Genomic DNA, 19404 nt, shown 5'->3' with positions numbered 1-19404 from the left:
TACAAGAGAAGTTGGGTGAATATGCTTTGGATAAAATTAATAAATGTAAAACAAATAAATGATCATATGTTATTCTTAGATATATTATGCATTTCTAGCACATTTAAATGAAAATGAAAGTTATACCATGATTTACTCACTCTCAATTCATTTTAGGTAAACGTGACTTTATCTTTCAGTCAAATTCAATCAGAGATATTAAAAAATATATATTTGTCTTTTATTTTGTAATTATAATGATGTTTTTTTAATCGTGTAGCTCAAATGAGATCTGATAAGTTATCCAGCCATAGGAAACAGACACATATGGCTCCATGGGGGTGAATAAAGGTCTACTCTAGTGAATTCATTCATATGAAAAAATATCCATATTTATTACATAAACCATTTTGTACCATTTTTTATAATTACTCTAAGATGGCATGCTAAAAATCCTACCTCTTCTTTGAGGTGCATTTTTTGGTGCATTAGCGCCATCAGCTGGACAAGATGTGCAACCCCTTTATACTCAAATAATTGTTGACTAGCTTAGAGTGTTTTGTTAATTATCAGCTAAAAATGTTCGAAAAGTGATCACAAAGATATTGTTTCTCTATATCATTATAACTGCTGCTATTGTTTTATACTGAAAATGATTTTTTGAGCTATATATATAATATATGATTACAATTGGCTGATGCTGAATAATACTAACAGTAATACTAGGACAACCTAGAATAATGCTCTAGTGAACACATTAAAACCAAGTGCATATAAACCAATTACTTAGCAGTCAACCAGAGCACATTAGCAAACTTGGTAGGAATGTCCTAACAACCACCTACAGCAGACACCATGCCCTAGCAACCAATTAAAGCAGTTAACCAAGTTACCCAGAAATTCTAAATTCGAAAATCTAATTCACTCATTTTGAGGCAGGCACTGGCGGACGTACAACAACTTTAATCATAAGGTAAACAAAAACAGCCAGTCTCCATCTGGAGCTCCTTCACGAGACTCCACACTTCTAAACACTCGCTGCATCAATGCTCGCGCGGCTCTCACCTCCGTCAGTGCTCCTAAGCCGTCCAATCACAGAGCTTGCGCTACATTTACGCGTTACGGTTTTTGAGAGGTGCATGCGCTTAACGCAGAAGTATAAATCAGCCTTTACACCACCAAGTACACTACCAACAAACTACATCCACCAAAAGTCCCTAGCACAATTGTAGCTGTTTATTCTTAGCAATCTTCCAGCAACCACTCAGAACATCCTTGCAGATATCTACCAACCAACAAATAAACTCTAGCAACCAACTACTGTAGCAGTCACCCAGAAAATATAAGCAACTGCACAGCTTTAATGCAACAACCATGAAGAACACCCTAGCAACCATCAATATGCCACACAAGTACACCCTGCCATCTACTGTAATAGTCAGTTACAACAACTTATCAACAACCTTAACCATTTAACAACCATTGCAAAAGCCTTAAGGTTTCTGAGGGACCCACAGGATGTTTGTGAGTTTGTTGACAAAATTGTCAAGCTAATTTTGACCAATCAGAGTTGATTCTGTTCAGGAAATCACCGCTCTCGTTAACCCAAGAAATACATCTGATTAAACATTGTTTTTGTTTGTTTGTCTTTCTCAAAGAGATAATATCGATCCCTCATTTCACCGCTGAGGGTGTATCTGCAGTGACAAAGTGGGCTCTGCTGGCTCTTCTTGGCTACTATCTGCTGTACTTCCTGCTGAGAATCACCGTGGGCCTCGTAAGACGAGTGTTTTGGCTTGTCAAGCCAGTCGTGGTAGTGTGGCTGTTTGTGCGGATCGTCAGTGACCACGTCGCATCACCTGAAGTCACCACAATGAGACTAATTCTGCTGGTGCTCCTCTGCGCTGTGTTCGCAGTCGCAACGAGCAGCGGTGGAGGGAAAAACGAGAGCCTGGAGAGCCGAATCAGCAAACTAGAGGGACAAGTCGATGGGACGGAAAAGAAAACACGGCAGTGATGAGCAGCTCATAACAAGTAGGCAATATAGACATGGACTCACAATAACAGAAAGATGAGCACTCAGGGATGACATGCTAAGCGTCTGATGCAACTCTGAACAGCATTACTAGTATTTCTGTCTTATTTGGCCAGTTCTCTCCTGCTTTGAGTGTATTTGATAACCCATATTCTGTTTTTACTAAATGTAAAGCATGAAGACTAAACGTCATCTGACAGCTCTGTGAATGTCATGTGGTACAATTAAAGTTATCCTTGAGTGTTTTATGTTGCCCGTTTCATTATGACTTACATGAACACACTGGTTCATTCATTTTCACTGTGGTCTGGATTTGCTGAAATCCTCTTCTACAAAAACATCCTCTTATGCAGTGACCCTCAATATTTTACTGGCATAGCAGCTACCTATGTCACCTACGGCAAGGCCCTGGTTGTTGGGATGAGAAAAGGTTTTATAAATGATTTCTGAAAGAACTCGTCAATTGCCGTTATGTACAGTACAGACTTTTAAAAACGAATTCTTTACTGCTCACAGAAAACAAATGAAGAACTTGAGTTTAGCGATGGTAAAACAGCGTGAGGTGAGATATGAGCAGTTAAACTTTTGAAGGGGTGTTCCACTACGATATCATATTTTAAATTTGAGTTGATGTGTAATGTAGCTTTGTAAACATCAACAACATCTCTGAATGTAAGATGTTCAAAGTCGAATGCTAAGTGAGACATTGGCTTTTACAGAGTTAGCTTAAGCAAAACCTACAGCAAACGAAGTTTGGGGACTACAAAAATGCATCTGGGTTGATGAGATCATAAACCCATGAGGTTACACACATTTACCATGTGCATACATCCTGCACAGCCACAGGGCAAGGAAAGAGGTGCTGTAATGTTATAGCAAAGAAAGTTAAAGTGGTGTCCAAACCCTGCTATTTTCACTGAGCTTTTTCTGTTTCTGTATTTGGGCTTAATTCCAAAGGACACTACACAAAGAGAGAAGTGCTTACAGTTGAATTTTAATTATGTTCCAGAGAATTGTGAAAAAGAAATAGCTCTAGCATTTGACCAAGGACAGCTTCCAGAAGCTCTCCCAGTTCAGTGCTGGATTCAGCTAAAACTCCTCAAAGAAGGAGCAAATCCAACCATAATAGAAGAAGCTGTGGATTGAGCCACAACCTGTACTTGTTTTTATTTGTTCAGATTGATCTATTACATGCACAGTGTCTAGCGTTAACAGTATATGTTGTAGCAAGGACATAAACAACGATGTAAACAATGGGGAATGCTGTTTGGCATCTTTAAAAATTTAGCTACAAATTCATTTTTATCCATCAAAACTGCTGTAAAAACCCACAATCGTCACCAGTACTGCAGTGTCTCTCTATGCGGCCGCTTTCTGTCATTCTACGTCTCAAATAACAAACTTGCAAAAGGTAAGTGAAGGTTTCATATTACTTACACATGCTCATAATCAGAATATGTAAGAAAGACACTTGTCAGGTTTTATTCTAGAGCAGGGGTCACCAACCCTGTTCCTGGAGAGCTACCTTCCTGCACATTTCAGTTGCAACCCTGACTAAACTCACCTGTTTGTAATTATCAAGAGCTGCTTTAGGTACTATTAATTGGTTCAGGTGTGTTTGATCAGGGTTAGTGACCCCTGTTCTAGAGAGCAGGCGTGAGGTTCAGCTGTGTCCTCTTCATTCTCTGTCTGATTCAGGGTCAAACTAATATGGCTAACAGCTACTCTGATCGACAGTGTTTACACAGCAGGGGCAAAGCGTGTGTTAGTAGAGGCGTGAACAGGGGCGTCGCTAGACCCCATTTACTGGGGCATGTGCCCCAGTAAAAATCGCCAGTGGCCCAGTAAATTCTTTGAGATACGATTTACTTTATTCAAGCGTATTTATTAAGAGTGGTAATTCCGGAATAAAGATGCAATTCTCTTTGTGCAACCGAACCAACACTGTTGAAAGCAATGTAGTTAATCAAAAAGCAAACTGAAAATGTGCGCAGAAAAAAAACTTACCCTCGCGCCTCAATGCTCCAGCTTGACGCGCTGCTCTGCTACTGTTGTAATGTCTTGGTTGTGAACATGCACGCTGAAAAAATAGCTGTGCTGATTTTGCGCCTCGCTTGCTTACCGGCATAACAGACTTTTATATGGAGATGTCGGCACACAGTTAGTTTTGCAAGTTAAAAAAAACTTTTTTTTTAAAGTTTAAATAATATGATGATGATCTTATTTAGACTAGGCATGGCTCCTGATAAATGTTTTGTATGAAGCAAAAGGAGGGACACTGAGTCAGGGAGGCTAATTCTAGGCCATGAGTCTAAGACAACAGATCATTGTATAAAACATCTATTTTGCATTATATAGAATTGTCTTCTTTAGAATTTTATTCAAATTAAATTAATATTCATGCAAAAGATTTCTTAAATGACCTTAGCACCACTCCAGTTGTGTCTTTAGATTTTTTCAGTTACATTTAGGATTCATTTCTCTTATTTATTTAAAATAATAATTGTAAAATAAAAATAATACTGTTATTTATTTAGAATTGTATGTAATTTATTAGTTTTATTTAAAAAATAATAAAACGAAAAATTATATATATATAATTTATATATATATAGAAAGAGAGAGAGAGAGAGCTGTGCCTGAGTACAGCTTTATGTCTAGCAACGCCCCTGGGCATGACGCTTTTCCTGGAGACATGGACCAATCAGAGTCTCTTGAGAGCGGGCCTTTCGGAGGAACTAGGAAATATGACAGTCATTTTCATTTTAGCTGAGTAGCTGTGTATAATCAAAGAATAGGAGGATAAATTAAAATTATTATGATTATTTGATTTTTTACAAATGAAGGATGAGCACACATTGATTTGCACCCTATAAACACTACCAAGCCTTAAAATTACACTCTGGACCACCCATTCAATATTTGCCAACAGTTTTAACAGAAATGTTAAATTACCTACATTAATATGAAGGGGGACAAAAATACCACTGAGAGATCACACGATGGGACAAGGGTGAGGAGGATCTGTAGGATTCCCAAGATCATTACGACAAGGCCAAACTACTTTAAGTGCGAATGGGGCATGCCCCTAATTTAATAGCTTGAGAAAATGTCAACAAGTCGCCAGCAGTTTGCTCTCTGCAACTCTCTATACTGCTCAGTGAGCGTAACCTTACAGATGAGACGTTGAACCGAGATCCTAACTCTCTATGATAAAGAGTAGGGAATTAACCCCCGGCATCCAGACCAAATTTGCCCACTGGCCTCTGTCCATTATCCCCATGTCATAAATGGCTTAATCATGTCTCCTCTCCACAAGTGTGGAGTCCTGTGAAGTAGCTCCAGATGGAAAGTTTTGTTTTATGTATACCTTATGGTTAAAGTTGTTGCACGTCCGCCAGTATCAGCTTCAAAATAAGCGAGTTTGAGCCACTTGTACAATGAGGAAGCGTTCAGAAAAAAACAAAACATTTGCGAAGAAACTCGACACAGAGGAACATTAACACCTCACTGCCAACTACCGTTTCGAAAGTGTTATTTCAGAGCAACAAAAAGAGCGCACAGAAGTATAAATGCACAGCTACGCACGTTGCATGCGCCGTGGGTTAAGGCTGACGCAGAAGTATAAACCAGGCTTTAAGCTGGTGTGTGGTGTGCTGTCTTGCGCAATATGGCTCCCACTGCGTCATCCTGGTGGATGCTGCAGGCTGGTGGTGGATGAGGAGATTCCCCAATATGTAAAGCGTTTTGAGTGTCCAGAAAAAGCGCTTTATAAATGTAGGGAATTAACATGTTAAGTCATGCTGGAATCATGGTAACAACATGCAAAATTTTTGCTAGTTATATGTTAATATATAATAAAAAAACATGCTAACAACATGTTAATTCATGCTGGAAACTTACAAACATGCTAATCAATGTTTGAAACATGTTAACAGCATGCTAATTCATGCTAGATTTGTGCCAATTTTTTAAAACCATGTTAATTCATGCTAGAATCATGCTAACAACATTCTAATTCATGCTAGAATCATGCTAACATGCCAATCAATGTTAGAAACATGCTAACAGCATGCTAATTCACGCTTGATTTGTGCCAGTTTGTTAGAACAATGCTAATTCAAGCTGGAAACATGCTAACATGCTAATCAATGTTAGAAACATGCTAATTCATGCTAGATGTGTGCCAATTTGTTAGAACCATGTTAATTCATGCTAGAATCATGCTAACAACATGCTAAAACATGCTAGAATCATGCTAACAACATGCTAATTTATGCTGGAAAAATGCTAGCATGTTAATCAATGTTAGAACCATGCTTATTCATGCTAGATTTGTGCCAATTTTTTAAAACCATGTTAATTCATGCTAGAATCATGCTAACAACATTCTAATTCATGCTAGAATCATGCTAATATGCCAATCAATGTTAGAAACATGCTAACAGCATGCTAATTCACGCTTGATTTGTGCCAGTTTGTTAGAACAATGCTAATTTAATCTGGAAACATGCTAACATGCTAATCAATGTTAGAAACATGCTAATTCATACTATGTGTGCCAATTTATTAGAACAATGTCAATTCATGCTAGGATCATGTTAACAACATTCTAATTCATGCTAGAAACATGCTAATTAAAGCTGGAAAGATACTAACATATAAATCAATGTAAGAAACATGCTAATTCATGCTAGATGTGTGCCAATTTGTTAGAACCTTGTTAGTTTATGCTAGAATCTTGTTAACAACATGCTAAATCATGCTAACAACATTCTAGTTCATGCTGGAAACATGCTCATTCATGCTAATCAATGTTAGAAACATGCTAATTTATTTACAGAGAATGATCTGAAAAAGAGAAAATATCCAGTAAGCAGCAGTTCTGTGGGCACAAATGTCTTGTTGATGCCAGATGTCAGAGGAGAATGGCCAGGCTGGTCCCAGCTGATAGAAAGGCAACAGTAACTCAAAAAAACACTCGTTACGACCGAGGTATGCAGAAGACCATCTTTGAACGCACAGCACATCAAACCTTGAGGCGGATGAGCTACAGCAGCAGAAGACCATACCGGGTGCTAGAGATGCGCGGTTGGCGGATAAACCGTGGATCGGGCGGATGACGTTACGAAAAAATAATATTTAAATTAAATTCGGGCGGGTGGCGGGCGGTTGTACTGTTTTTATAGGCATAGCTGGCGCACCAACAAAAAAGCCTAGGACTGACTTCACAGAATGGGAGGAGGAATCGGATACACTAATTCTGGATGAAGTACAGAAGTATTCCTCTACAAACTTCCGTATAGATGGATCAGCAGAGGAAAATCTACTTTCCTTTTGGGAGAAATAAGGCCAGTCATTCCCACGACTACAGCACCTTTCCAAGAGAATTCTATGCATTTCAGGAACAAGTGCTGCGAGCGAGCGCTCTTTCAGTGCAGCAGGGCGCATTATAGTGGCTATGCAGGCGCTCCCGTCTGAATCCTGACACTGTAGATACTATTTTATTCCTGCATTGTGCCAAGAAAAAATCAAACTAGACCTAAGATCAGGCATATTAAACCAATTAGCCTCTGTTATTTAGGCTACACATAGGTTCAATATAAACTTTTGAGTTCGGTCAGCTGATAATTTTACGTTCATATTGGTTTAGCCTATTCTATTCTAGACATGTTGGCCTCGCTTTTACGTTCCGAGAATAAGGTTATTTTGCCAGAATTTCTTTGTCGCAACTTTAATGGCGTAGTATTTCGTTATGCTTCAAGTTTGAGGGGAATGGGGATGATCCTCCATGGGTTATTGGGGCACTTGTCATACATGCACTTTAGCCTGGTCAGACTTTATGTTCGCTCAAAGAGGGATGGCATATCTATTTTTCTAATTTAATTTCTAATTGTGGGGGTGACTGAGCCTACAAGGTTTAGGCACGATATGACGTTTTTATTAAAACTTTTTTCAACTGTTTGCCAAAGCATGCAACTATAGCCTATGCCTACATTAAGATATTTATGTTAATATTTTTTACTGCCTGTTGTTTCTTTTAGCATATAAAATAGGTATTGTCTGATAGAGATATAAATAAAGGTTCATGTGTGTCGCAGAACTGGTGTTGTTTCCGATTTCTACAAGCTCAATAACATCCACAGCAAAAAATAAAAAATAAATAAATAAAAAAATAGTCAAAAAACTGTGCCCATTAATTAGATGTGGAAGGCAAGCAGGTACGTTTTTGGGGTTGCTATGGACAACTACAAAATGTAAACATTATTAGGCTATAATGTAAATGACTTATTATTCTATCTATTTACTAAAAAATAAAGTGAAATAGGCATTTAGTAGTAGCCTAAATAGCAGCATGTTGAAATGATGTGTCAATGCGTTTTCTATTAGGCTACAATAAGAAAAGTTGTATAGTACAGTGCGTTTAATTTAGGCTATTTATTTATTTTTGTCCCTGTGCGCCGATTGGAGACGGAGTTCACTGCTGATATTCTGAGAGCTCGGGTGCTTCTCATTTCTTATTTGTGCATCCTCGTTTCCTTTCCTGGCTTTCTTTCCCGTGTTTCCACCCCACCGGGATAACGGTACGAGGGAAGGACGCAAGGAAAAGACTCTTGGACCGAGGAATCGAATCAAGTGAAAAGACACGTCTTCGTATCTTTAGCGTCACTTCAAAGCGTCTTCAATTGCACGTTTGGATTAACTGCATGTCTACATTAAAGTCATTCTCTATTCTATAATGATCAATAAAGAAACATTCATTTAATAATAAAAAGGAATAAGCCATTCAAATAAAGAGCCCAATCAGCAGATGGCGGGCGGGTGCGGTTTTAAAAATTGGTCAAAAATGTTACTGCGGATGGATGGCGGATGGATGATGAATTTTGTCATGCGGTTGCGGATGAAATAATAGCCCATCCGCGCATCTCTACCGGGTGCCTCTCCTGTCAGCTAGGAACAGGAAACTGAGGCTACAATTCACACAGGCTCACCAAAACTGGACAATAGAAGATTGGAAAAATGTTGCCTGGTCTGATGAGTCTTGATTTCAGCTGCAACATTCGAATGGTAGGGTCAGAATTTTGCGTCAACAAAATGAAAGCATGGATCCATCTAGGCTTTTATGAATGGTTCAGGCTGGTGGTGTAGGGGATATTTTCTTGGCACATTTTAGGCCCATTAGTACCAATTGAGCATTGTGTCAACGCCACAGCCCACCTGAGTATTGTTGCTAAACATGTCCATCTCTGTCATGTCCAGACTGTAAAAATAATGTAGGCCACTGCATGCATTTTTAATCACTGTTTACATTATTTTACATTAGTTTTTGAACCAAAACAAAACTGTTACACTATGTAATTTAAACTGGCAAAGAAGTCAGCCATCTGGCACACCACAATCTAGAATAATAGTTGTGAGCTGTGAGATCTGCTGTGTACAGGATTTCGATCTAACTTCTGTTTTGTCTGAATCTAATAGAAGAAAATCGTAGCTCATCCAGTCTTTAACATCTTTAATACACTCATTATGTGGACGTTACTCGTTGTGTGGGCGTTACTACTATGACAACAATCAGACGTTGGAATTTGGTTGCCATACCTGACGAATAAATGTCAGTATTTGACGTCAATATGACTTTGGTTTAAGATGTTGACCCGTTGGATTTTGGTCCTTTTCTGACAACTCAATCAAATATCAACGTCATTTAACGCCGTAATTGGACATCAAAATTTGTTTGTCCAACAAAATGTTGTCCTTAGACACTGGCTAATCACTGAATTTCGGTCACCTGACATCACAACCTAAATCTAACTAATATTAATGTTTTATGATGTTGTGTGCCGGCTGGGCAATAACTAAAGGCACTACAGAATGTTACGTTTACACACATCCACAAATTACATGTAAACGCATCAGCTTTTCACAGTGTAATACTCACTACTCATGAGAACTTTTAAAAGGTCTGCTTACAGATACTTTTACTACTAAAAAGATACTTTTACTCTACATTTTTAGGCAAGTAATGGTACTTTTAATTGAGTATGATTTTTCAGTACGCATTACACCACTCACAGCAGGTAACAAAGTTTAAATAGGTCAGGTTTTAGTTTTGTGAGAAGTTTGTAAGCGTTAAAAGAATGACACAGAATACACAGTAAGAACAGTTTATTCCCAAAAAACACAAAAATACAAAAAAATTGACAATAGTCACAAATTCACAATAGTCTGGAAAGGTAAGTCCAGACAATCCATGATCCAGAAAAGTTGGGCAGCCCTCTTGTGATTGCCATGCTAGTCTCTGTATACTGTAGGACGAACGCACCGGAGAATGCGCTTCTGCGAGAGCATTCTGAACGTCAGCTTGTGCAGACAGCGGTTCAAAATGTGCAGATCTAGGATTGGCCATGACCCACCGCTCTTTTGGGCACGATAAAGTACGAGCTGTAAAACCCGCTCTCCATCTCGGCTGGAGGGACCGGCTCGATTGCATCCATTGCCAGGAGGACAGCAATCTCCTCTCGCAAGACGGGGGCGGACAGAGGGGTTGACCCTTGTGAAATACACACCCCTGAACTTGGGGGGCCGTTTCGCGAACTGAATCGCATAGCCGAGTCTGACTGTGCGTATGAGCCACCGCGAAGGGCTGGCCCGCGCTAACCAGGCAGGCAGAGTTCTCGCTAATGGACTCATCGCTACAATCACTGACGTACCAGCAGTGGGGCAGCGCGGAGTGGGTGTGCTGATCCGGGAAGAGCGAGGGTCCCGCGGAAGAGCTGGAGGCGAGAGATTTGCTCTCACTCCGCACCCAAACTCCGGAGGGCAGGCTCACCTGGACCCACCCTTGTGCAGCCGGGCCAGCGCCTGCGCTTGGTAGCACTGGTAGGTGGCCATAGCAAGGCGGAAGCAGCCTGGCCCGCAGCCTTGTAAGCTCTGGCTCCGAAGGAGGCAGATAACTTACAGGCTTTGGACGGGAGATGAGGCGGACCCCGCCAAGAAGAGGCGCCATGCAGACAAAGATTGTCCGCAATGGCGCGCTCGACCTGAGGAATCGCTTCATACCCCCTGGCCGCTCCACCATCAAGAGTGGTGAGGGTGGAGGGACACGCAGCACGGGCAGAGAAAGGTGCCCTCCAAGACAGCGTTAGCCTACTGTGCACCTCCGGGAAGAAGGGGACGAGAGGCTCCGTAGGCTTAGCCCTCTGGTCCTCTACGTAGCACCCATCTAGTCGGTCCCGCCGCGGAGCTGGGGGATAAGCCATCTCCAACCCCACAGCCGAAGCAGCCCGGGAAAGCACGTTTCAGGATCCGTCTTGACAGCGCTCACCTGCCCAGAGGGGGCTAGCGGGTCTGGATCATCTTCGGACAATGAAAGCCCACCCTCCGATACCGTGGTGGACGTCTGGTCCCCGGTGTCATCAAACGTAAGGGCTACCATCTGGTTAGACGGATCGCTTCCTTCGTGCCCATCATCCGGGGACAGGAAACCACCGCATCCAGAAACGCACGGTCGGAGCGCCATCCTGAAAAGGATGTGCTGCACGACTGTGTTGCTCTTTTTGTGAAATTTGCAACTTTATATGCACTGCTCTGGAGGACCGGACCCAAAGAACGCCTGGCAAGGGAGAAACCCAGCTCGACCGTCTGCCGCTGCGTGTACACACTTTGGACCGGGAGACTGCTCTCGTTCGCTCGAAAATGCTGGATATCAGCAGGAGGAACCCTCATCGACTCTCTCAGAAGCGAAATGAATAGCGTTGCCTTGCTTTCTCTGTGCTTATATGCGGATTGCAATAAGCCACATGTGCGCAAGCTTACGCTGCCAACTCATTTGGCATGTCATTGGCCCGTTATATACTCTTTCTGAAACTAAACCCCCATACGTGGATTAAATACACTTATAGCATTAAAGTTCCCCATCCCAAAGGGAACAGTATACAGAGACACTATCTGCTGCACAACTTTTCTGAACTGTGGAATTTCATTTGTCTAGACTTACCTTTCCAGAATATCTTTATACAGGCAGTCCACAGTTGTTTTTCTGAAAGTGTAAAGTGCAATGTGCTATATACAGTTTGTAAATGATGATTATTCCTCTTCTGACTCCAGAGGAACTCTTGATTTTTGCTCCTGCTGAAACCATTTATGCTGCAGGACCTCCTCCATTGTGGCTCTCTCGGATGGTTCGTAAGCCAGGCAGCGTTTGATCAAATCCTGGAATTCTGTAAGGTTCATAAGAGCGCTGGTTAGTCATATTTCTCTTTATGTCCATGTGACTAACTCATTGTCAAGTTAAGGGATTGACATTTAACTTTTTTAAACACCAGCCACTGTGGTTAGTAGTTTTCCGACGTTACTAGCCACTTGTTATTTTCACTAGCCATAATTTTGTTGTTGGGGAAAATATATTTTACATGCATAAATTTGACTAAGGCATGCTGAAATGACTTGATTTAAATGATGTGTTATGTCCACATGCCTTCTTTCCTTTTTTTTTTTTTACATGAGTTTTAGGGCTCAACACTAAGGACTTTTCCCTGGCCACACCAAACTGATTATTTCCTTGCCACAAATTTAAAAAAAGGTGTCAAAAATAGTTAAGTATAGCTCTGTACATGCACTTTTATTCAACAAAAATAATCTTAAAAAACAATTGGGATTTTAAAAATTACTTTCATTTATCTAAAACTTTACATAGTAGCTTGTCCAGACTAAGGGTCCCAGACCATCAGGTAACAACAGATAAATGGAGAGTTAATCTCTTTTTAAAACAATGTTATTGTAAAGGATAATAATTAAACCATATTATCAACAATAACTGCAAGCAAAAGAAAGAAGATAGAAAAACATTCTGATCACGTGCACACTGTTAACGCTAGGCCCATTAAAAATCTGTTTAAAGAATGGTAAAAGCGAAAGTGCCAACTGCTGCTGCTTACAAACGATCTGGATCTCTGAAAGCAGCAGGACTGTGGGTGCATGAACACAGCTTTTTTGCATTTCAAAGAGAAATGATTGCCCCAGTTGCATTTCCAGGCACGGTTGTCTTGCGCAAAGAAACGAGCTTTTAAGCACTTGTGCTCTTCACATCAGCTGTGCATCGCTCACAACATCAGCGCCTCACCGTTCGCCTGATCATCCTCTCATTCGGTATTCACCTACTTTCTTTTGTTTGCACGAACAGTTATCAAACTTGCTGCTTCTCGCTTCTAAGATCACATTTGTGTGCATATTGACAAACAATCTAAAAACTAACATTCTAATCTTTAGGGACGAGGGCTGTCGGGTGTTAATGTCAAGCCCTGGTCAAGTTCAAGAAATATTTAACATGTTGTGCAAAAGATTGTGCTGATGTTTTACAACAATATTATTGTCATTATGTCGTTGGTACTCACCTGCGGATACTTTGGAGTGAAAAGTCAGATTGTGCACTTCAGCTGTAGTGGCCGGATATTTGCAGACCATCCCGTACATCATTATGCCCAGAGACCAGACGGTTAATGATTCCGCATCATACTTCAAATCCACGAAGAATTCAGGTGGGCAGGCAAATCCTGTTCATCAAAAATATATATTAAGATTAGACAAAGACATCATTTACAAAAATGAAGCTAACATGTCATTAGGGGAATGGTAACACAAAAATCCAACTCACCTATGAATTGACCATTATAGTCATCTTTGACTATGTCACCGCAGCCAAAGTCGATTAGTTTGACTTGGTTTGTCTCAGTGTTGATCACATAGTTGTCCAGCTTGATGTCACGATGTAAGACACCTTGGTCTAGACAGTGCTTCGCTCCAAGCACCGCTTGGTACATCAAGCTCCGTGCCTGAGATTCACTAGGCTTTTCCTTAACGAAAAACTTGAAGAGCTCTTTGGAAGGTTGAGAGTATTCCATGACGAGGATGAATTGATCTGGCTCTTCAAACCAGTCCAGCATGTGCACGATGTATGGACTCAGAGGAGGTTGATTTAGCTGCAGGTTTAGAGCCACTTCCACGAACAGTGGCTTGGAAACCCCGGGCTGGAGAAAACAGGTCAACAAATGATTAGCTGACTTTAAACATCACATTCACTTGTATTTAGGATATATTATTTGGATTTAATTATTTCATAATATGGGGTTTTCCCACTTACAACTATGATATACCGGTCTGTCTCTCTCTTCATTATAAATTTGATGGCGACCTGCAAATAAAAGAGAAAAATACAGTTTTTAATCATAATATATTGATGGAAAATTTATCAACTGGAAAAATGAAACCTTCATTGACTCTGGAAATGACCAAATGGCAAAAATGAAAGCACTGATCAACATGGTACACAGTTGGTGAACACAGCAAGAGAGATTCTACCTGTTTGCCATCAGATTTCCGGATCCCTTTGCACACTCTGCCGAAGAATCCTTTTCCAATTTCCTCTTCCACTTCATAAAGCTCAGAAAGTGGAACTGCAAAAATGTGACAAAGTAAAATGTTAGTATATTAGATACACGGGTTTCAGTTCTTCCAAAGTCTGATTTGCCTTATAGACCATTTCAATGTGGTGATGTCACTGGCCCATGAACATTTCCTGCTTACAGTAATATCAAACTATTTCATAACTGTAACAAGAGGCAATTCAATCATAATTCAATGTTAAAACAGCAATCATAATGTTATTTGTCAGTATGTGGCTCTTTTTAGATTCTTAGAAGCTATAGAAATTTAAAATGTAAAACAGGAAATACTTTAGAACTATTGTTATTGTTTACATCCCTCAAAATGGTCTATAAGTCATATTACCTGTCTTCGGTGTTGGTCCTGGAATTTGTTCCTGCTGAAACCATTCATGCTGCAGGACCTCCTCCATAGTGGCTCTCTCAGATGGTTCATAAGCCAGGCAGCGTTTGATCAAATCCTGGAATTCTGTAAGGTGTCACAAGCATGCTGGTTAGTCACATATGTCTTTCTGACAAACTGTTGTAAAATATGTAGCATGTGTTTGGCAAATGATTGTACTGTATGTGTTCAAAAATATTAGTACTATTCACTCACCCGCGGATACTTGGGCATCAAAAGTCAGATTGTGCACTTCAGCTGTACTGGCCGGATATTTGCAGACCATCCCGTACATCATTATGCCCAGAGACCAGACAGTTAATGATTCCGCATCATACTTTAAATCCACAAAGTATTCAGGTGGGCAGGCAAATCCTGTTTATCAAAAAATGTATATTCATATTAGACAAAGACAAAAAGTCAGCAAAAGTTACAAAAGTCAGCAGTCACTTTTTTAAATAAAATACTAAAATCACATCTCACTAACATGTCATGAGGCTGATATTAAGACAAAACTCACCTATGAATTGACCATTATAGTCATCTTTGACTATGTCACCGCAGCCAAAGTCAATTAGTTTGACTTGGTTTGTCTCAGTGTTGATCACGTAGTTGTCCAGCTTGATGTCACGGTGTAAGACACCTCTGTCTAGACAGTGCTTTGCTCCAAGCACCGCTTGGTACATCAAGCTACGTGCCTGAGATTCACTAGGCTTTTCCTTAACGAAAAACTTGAAGAGCTCTTTGGAAGGTTGAGAGTATTCCAGGATGAGGATGAATTGATCTGGCTCTTCAAACCAGTCCAGCATGTGCACGATGTATGGACTCAGAGGAGGTTGATTTAGCAGCAGGTTTAGAGCCACTTCCACGAACAGTGGCTCGGCAACACCGGGCTGGAGAAAACAGGTCAACAAATGATTAGTTTTATTTCTGTTTGACATGTCACTTGTATTTGAAATATATTCTGCATCATGTGCATTGCTGACTTACAATGGTGATATACCGGTCTGTCTCCCGCTTCGCTGTAAACTTGATGGCGACCTGCCAGGAAAAAAAGCAGCAATTACATTTTTAAGCCCACTGGATGGTATAAACTGGAAAAATGAACCCTTTATTGACTCTGAAAAATGGCAAAAATGAAAGCACTGATCTCTTTACAGTTGGTGAACACAGCAAGAGAGATTCTACCTGTTTGCCATCAGATTTCCGGATCCCTTTGCACACTCTGCCGAAGAATCCTTTTCCAATTTCCTCTTCTACTTCATAAAGCTCAGAAAGTGGAACTGCAAAAGAACAAGTCAATACAGGTGTAATGGGTTGAGAGTAGTGTATGACAGCAAAAAAAATAAAATAGACAGACTTTCTTAAATCTAGTCTAATGTATGGACGAACAATAATTGGTCAAATACTCACGGGTACATGGTCCTGGATTGGAAACCGTTCTCAGCCAAGTTGGATTTCCAATACATTTTTGCTTGAGAGTAGGACCTGGAAATGTTGATGGGGCTGGAGGATCATTCAGATTCTGCAAGCCCTTCAGCAGAAGGTCACATTCTTCTAGAAGTGTTTTCTCAGGAACATCTGGATCTCGATCTGGGATGGATAGACCGGATTGCAGATCTTCCAGGGGATCTCTCAGAGTCAATGGCTCAAAAATAGAAATATTGTTGTCGAGCTGTGGAGCCATTTTGTTGTTCTTCTTGTGCGATGTTGATGCACGTTTTACAGCTCGCCACCTTCTTTTGAAGAAGGCGCTGATTTTGTTCATCTTTGATTTTGTTTGTTTCTCTGAAAATGCAAGAAGCAGAAACTAAAGTGTTAAAAAGTCCCTACAGATGTTAAAATTTAAAACTTCAAAGGTCAGATCCTTAAAACAAACACATTTATGATCCCAGAACTAACAAACCTACTTAATAAAAACCTAATGAATAGTTAATAAAGTCAAATGACAGAAACAGGACAGAAATAAAATGACACTAGACCCACCTTCAGCCTCGGGATAAGCTGTATTTGTGTCAGAAGTTGTTGGATTGACACTAGATGGACCCGATTGAGTATCAGTATGATCCTGTACAGCCGTGTACTGGAGGCCGGATGGGCCTGGCTGTGGATCATATAAATCCATGTCGGACGTAGGCTGTGGTGTAGACACTACATTGCCTCGTCGACGACCTTTTACTGTCAGAAAAATATTTCTGAACAGCGCAGGGAAGATGTTCTTCCTGCTTTCTGGTTGTTTCTCTGAAAGAAAAAAAAGAAATACATTTTAGAAAAAAGATTGACCTTTATCAAATGTAAATAACTAAAGATTTTACTTTAAACTTAAATATATGTATTGCCCTATGTGGTATTGCCCTATGCTATATAAAAAACCATGATCATCAATATTTTTGAGTTATTCGATACACTCAAACATATGCTGCAGGAATAATAATGTTCAGCTACATCCCCAATTCATAATTTAATGTCATTTATATAGCAACATGCAATTTTAAAAGTAATCCTAATGACTTTTATTTATTTTAGTTTTTGAGAGTGATCAAGCGATTTGGCCATGTAAATGTGCTCATTTCTATCAAGCTCATAAGACTGATTTACACTTTGATGGAACTTTTTTTATTGTTGTTAATAAAAATGTATTTACATCTGAATCGCAGCTCTCTCTACTGCTACAGTCAACTCAATTACGCACACACTACTGGCCAAGTATAATCAGAGAATGTACATTTTTTTTGTCATCATTACATTTGTGACAAGCTTATCCAAACGACACGGGTGCAAACTCATAGAAGAAAAAGGTTATTAGCTACAGATGTGCAAGGTTCATTGCTGGTTCTTTCCATTTCACTCAAAAAAAAGAGTCATATTGTATTTTATTATTTACACTTTCACTAACAAATATTTCTTTACCATAATCAATCTTCGTCATAACAACCAAAAGTTGATTTATTTTAAGTATTTTAGCTGTTTAAACGAGCAAGCAGGTTTATTTTGGAATAAAGACTTCAATACATCTGTGATAAGTAACTAAATTAATTAAAAAACGACACTAACACACATACAAATTCTGGACTCTAAACCAACACATGTAGGTACATAAGTTACTTATATGGACGTATATTACATTACCCTGCATTTTACATTCCCCTTTATTCACAGTGAAATAAACGCTAGAAATGTTTCTAAACTATCTAAAAAATCAATATGAGAATTCACCACACAATTGCTGGAAATGGGCGCTAATTGTGCTTGAAAATATCCAAAAAGTGTACCTGCTGAGTTGTTCTCCATTGAGGTAGAGTTGGGGAGAGTACTCGTGCTGAGAATAAATCGTTGTGAATCGCAAAGTGTCATAAATGAAGATTCAGTGTTCATTAAAACGCAAACGTTTTCAATTTCACCACTTCTTTCATTAAACAAGTCACAAATGCTGCAAGTGCTGTAACAACGTGGAATATGTTGTGCGCCGTGACGTTTTTAGAACTCGTTCGAATTCTGTCTTAAAGGTACAGTACGCTATTATCAGTGGATTTAAACAAGCACAAAACACACTTGTATTCAGTCAGGTACATATGATATGATAGAAATTTGAATCATAGAAATATTGAATATCTTTAAAAAATGTGTAGCCTATGATAAAGTAGAATATATATTTAATTCTTAAGCACAAATCAAGTCACACATACTGATTAACCTATATAATTTAGGGAACAAATAAATTAAAAAAGTGTTTGTTTAACATAATACAGTAGCTATTGGACTGATATTGATCAGCTAAAATTCAGCACACCAGGGGTGATTTTATGATAAAAATAAATAAATAAATAAATAATATATATAAAAGCATAAGCCTAATATTACATTCATAAGTTGTAATGTAATAGTAATACACTTTACTAGTGTATTTTAGTAATACAATAATACTAAAAAGTTTATCTAATATGCTACGGTTGTATGCTGCAGCCATTTGAATGAGCCAAATAGGCTCAACACACCTGTGTACAGTAGTACAAACCACTTTCTATATTCAAGTGCATTTTTTGTTTCCATATAAGGCCAGTCAATAACTAAAACTAGAAATATTTTTTGAATAAATGGCATAAATAGGCTTATTTACATAGTTCATGATCTGAATAATAATAATATTAATATGATATAAATATAATATAAATACAATAATATTTAATACAAGACAATATGATGTTTTAATCTCTGTCAGTGACTCTGAGTGTTAAAACGAGTAGCATTAAGTGGTTCTGTCACTGTTTAATCCTTTATGTGCTTGACTCTATGGGATAGTTAACGCCACATGCACTGTAATGTGTGTTATATAGGTAGTTCATTTTCAAATAAAAATAGTGAAATGTTCGTTAAGAGTTACATTTTTTCACTGGAGGAAACAGCTGTGCTGATGAGGTGAATGCAACCCGCTGCTCCTCCATGACACTGGGGTACAAGTGATACAAGTGTATCTATAGAACTGCAAATAAGCAGTTTTTATATCCAATTTAAAGGGAAATGAGGTAATAATTTAGTCTACGGTTTATAAACTAATTGCAAATGTTTTA

General features: G+C 39.2%; 2 protein-coding genes across 3 annotated transcripts in view; one reads left to right on the top strand and one right to left on the bottom strand.

The window, feature by feature from the left end:
- si:dkey-74k8.3 overlaps positions 1–2259 on the top strand; it is a 64975-nt gene extending 62716 nt beyond the window's left edge. For both annotated transcript variants that reach the window (XM_073921816.1, XM_073921815.1), the window contains one exon: positions 1638–2259. In XM_073921816.1, coding sequence (XP_073777917.1) covers positions 1638–1996 — 359 coding nt within the window. In that variant the 3' untranslated portion in view covers positions 1997–2259. The remainder of the gene's footprint in view (positions 1–1637) is intronic.
- A 9337-nt stretch (positions 2260–11596) lies between these two features.
- pimr195 (Pim proto-oncogene, serine/threonine kinase, related 195) lies at positions 11597–18284 on the bottom strand. The gene is given in 13 exon segments (NM_001423522.1): positions 11597–12234; positions 13408–13566; positions 13668–14040; positions 14154–14204; positions 14372–14466; positions 14801–14923; positions 15053–15211; positions 15357–15729; positions 15827–15877; positions 16025–16119; positions 16250–16624; positions 16823–17077; positions 18109–18284. Coding segments are annotated over 13 exon segments (2346 nt in total). The 5' UTR covers positions 18212–18284; the 3' UTR covers positions 11597–12100.
- Positions 18285–19404: the final 1120 nt, after the last annotated feature.

Source organism: Danio rerio, chromosome 14 (genome assembly GCF_049306965.1).
Source record: "Danio rerio strain Tuebingen ecotype United States chromosome 14, GRCz12tu, whole genome shotgun sequence".
NCBI lineage: Eukaryota > Metazoa > Chordata > Actinopteri > Cypriniformes > Danionidae > Danio > Danio rerio.
Note: the sequence above shows the minus strand (reverse complement) of the source record. Positions and strands in the feature narration are given on the sequence as shown.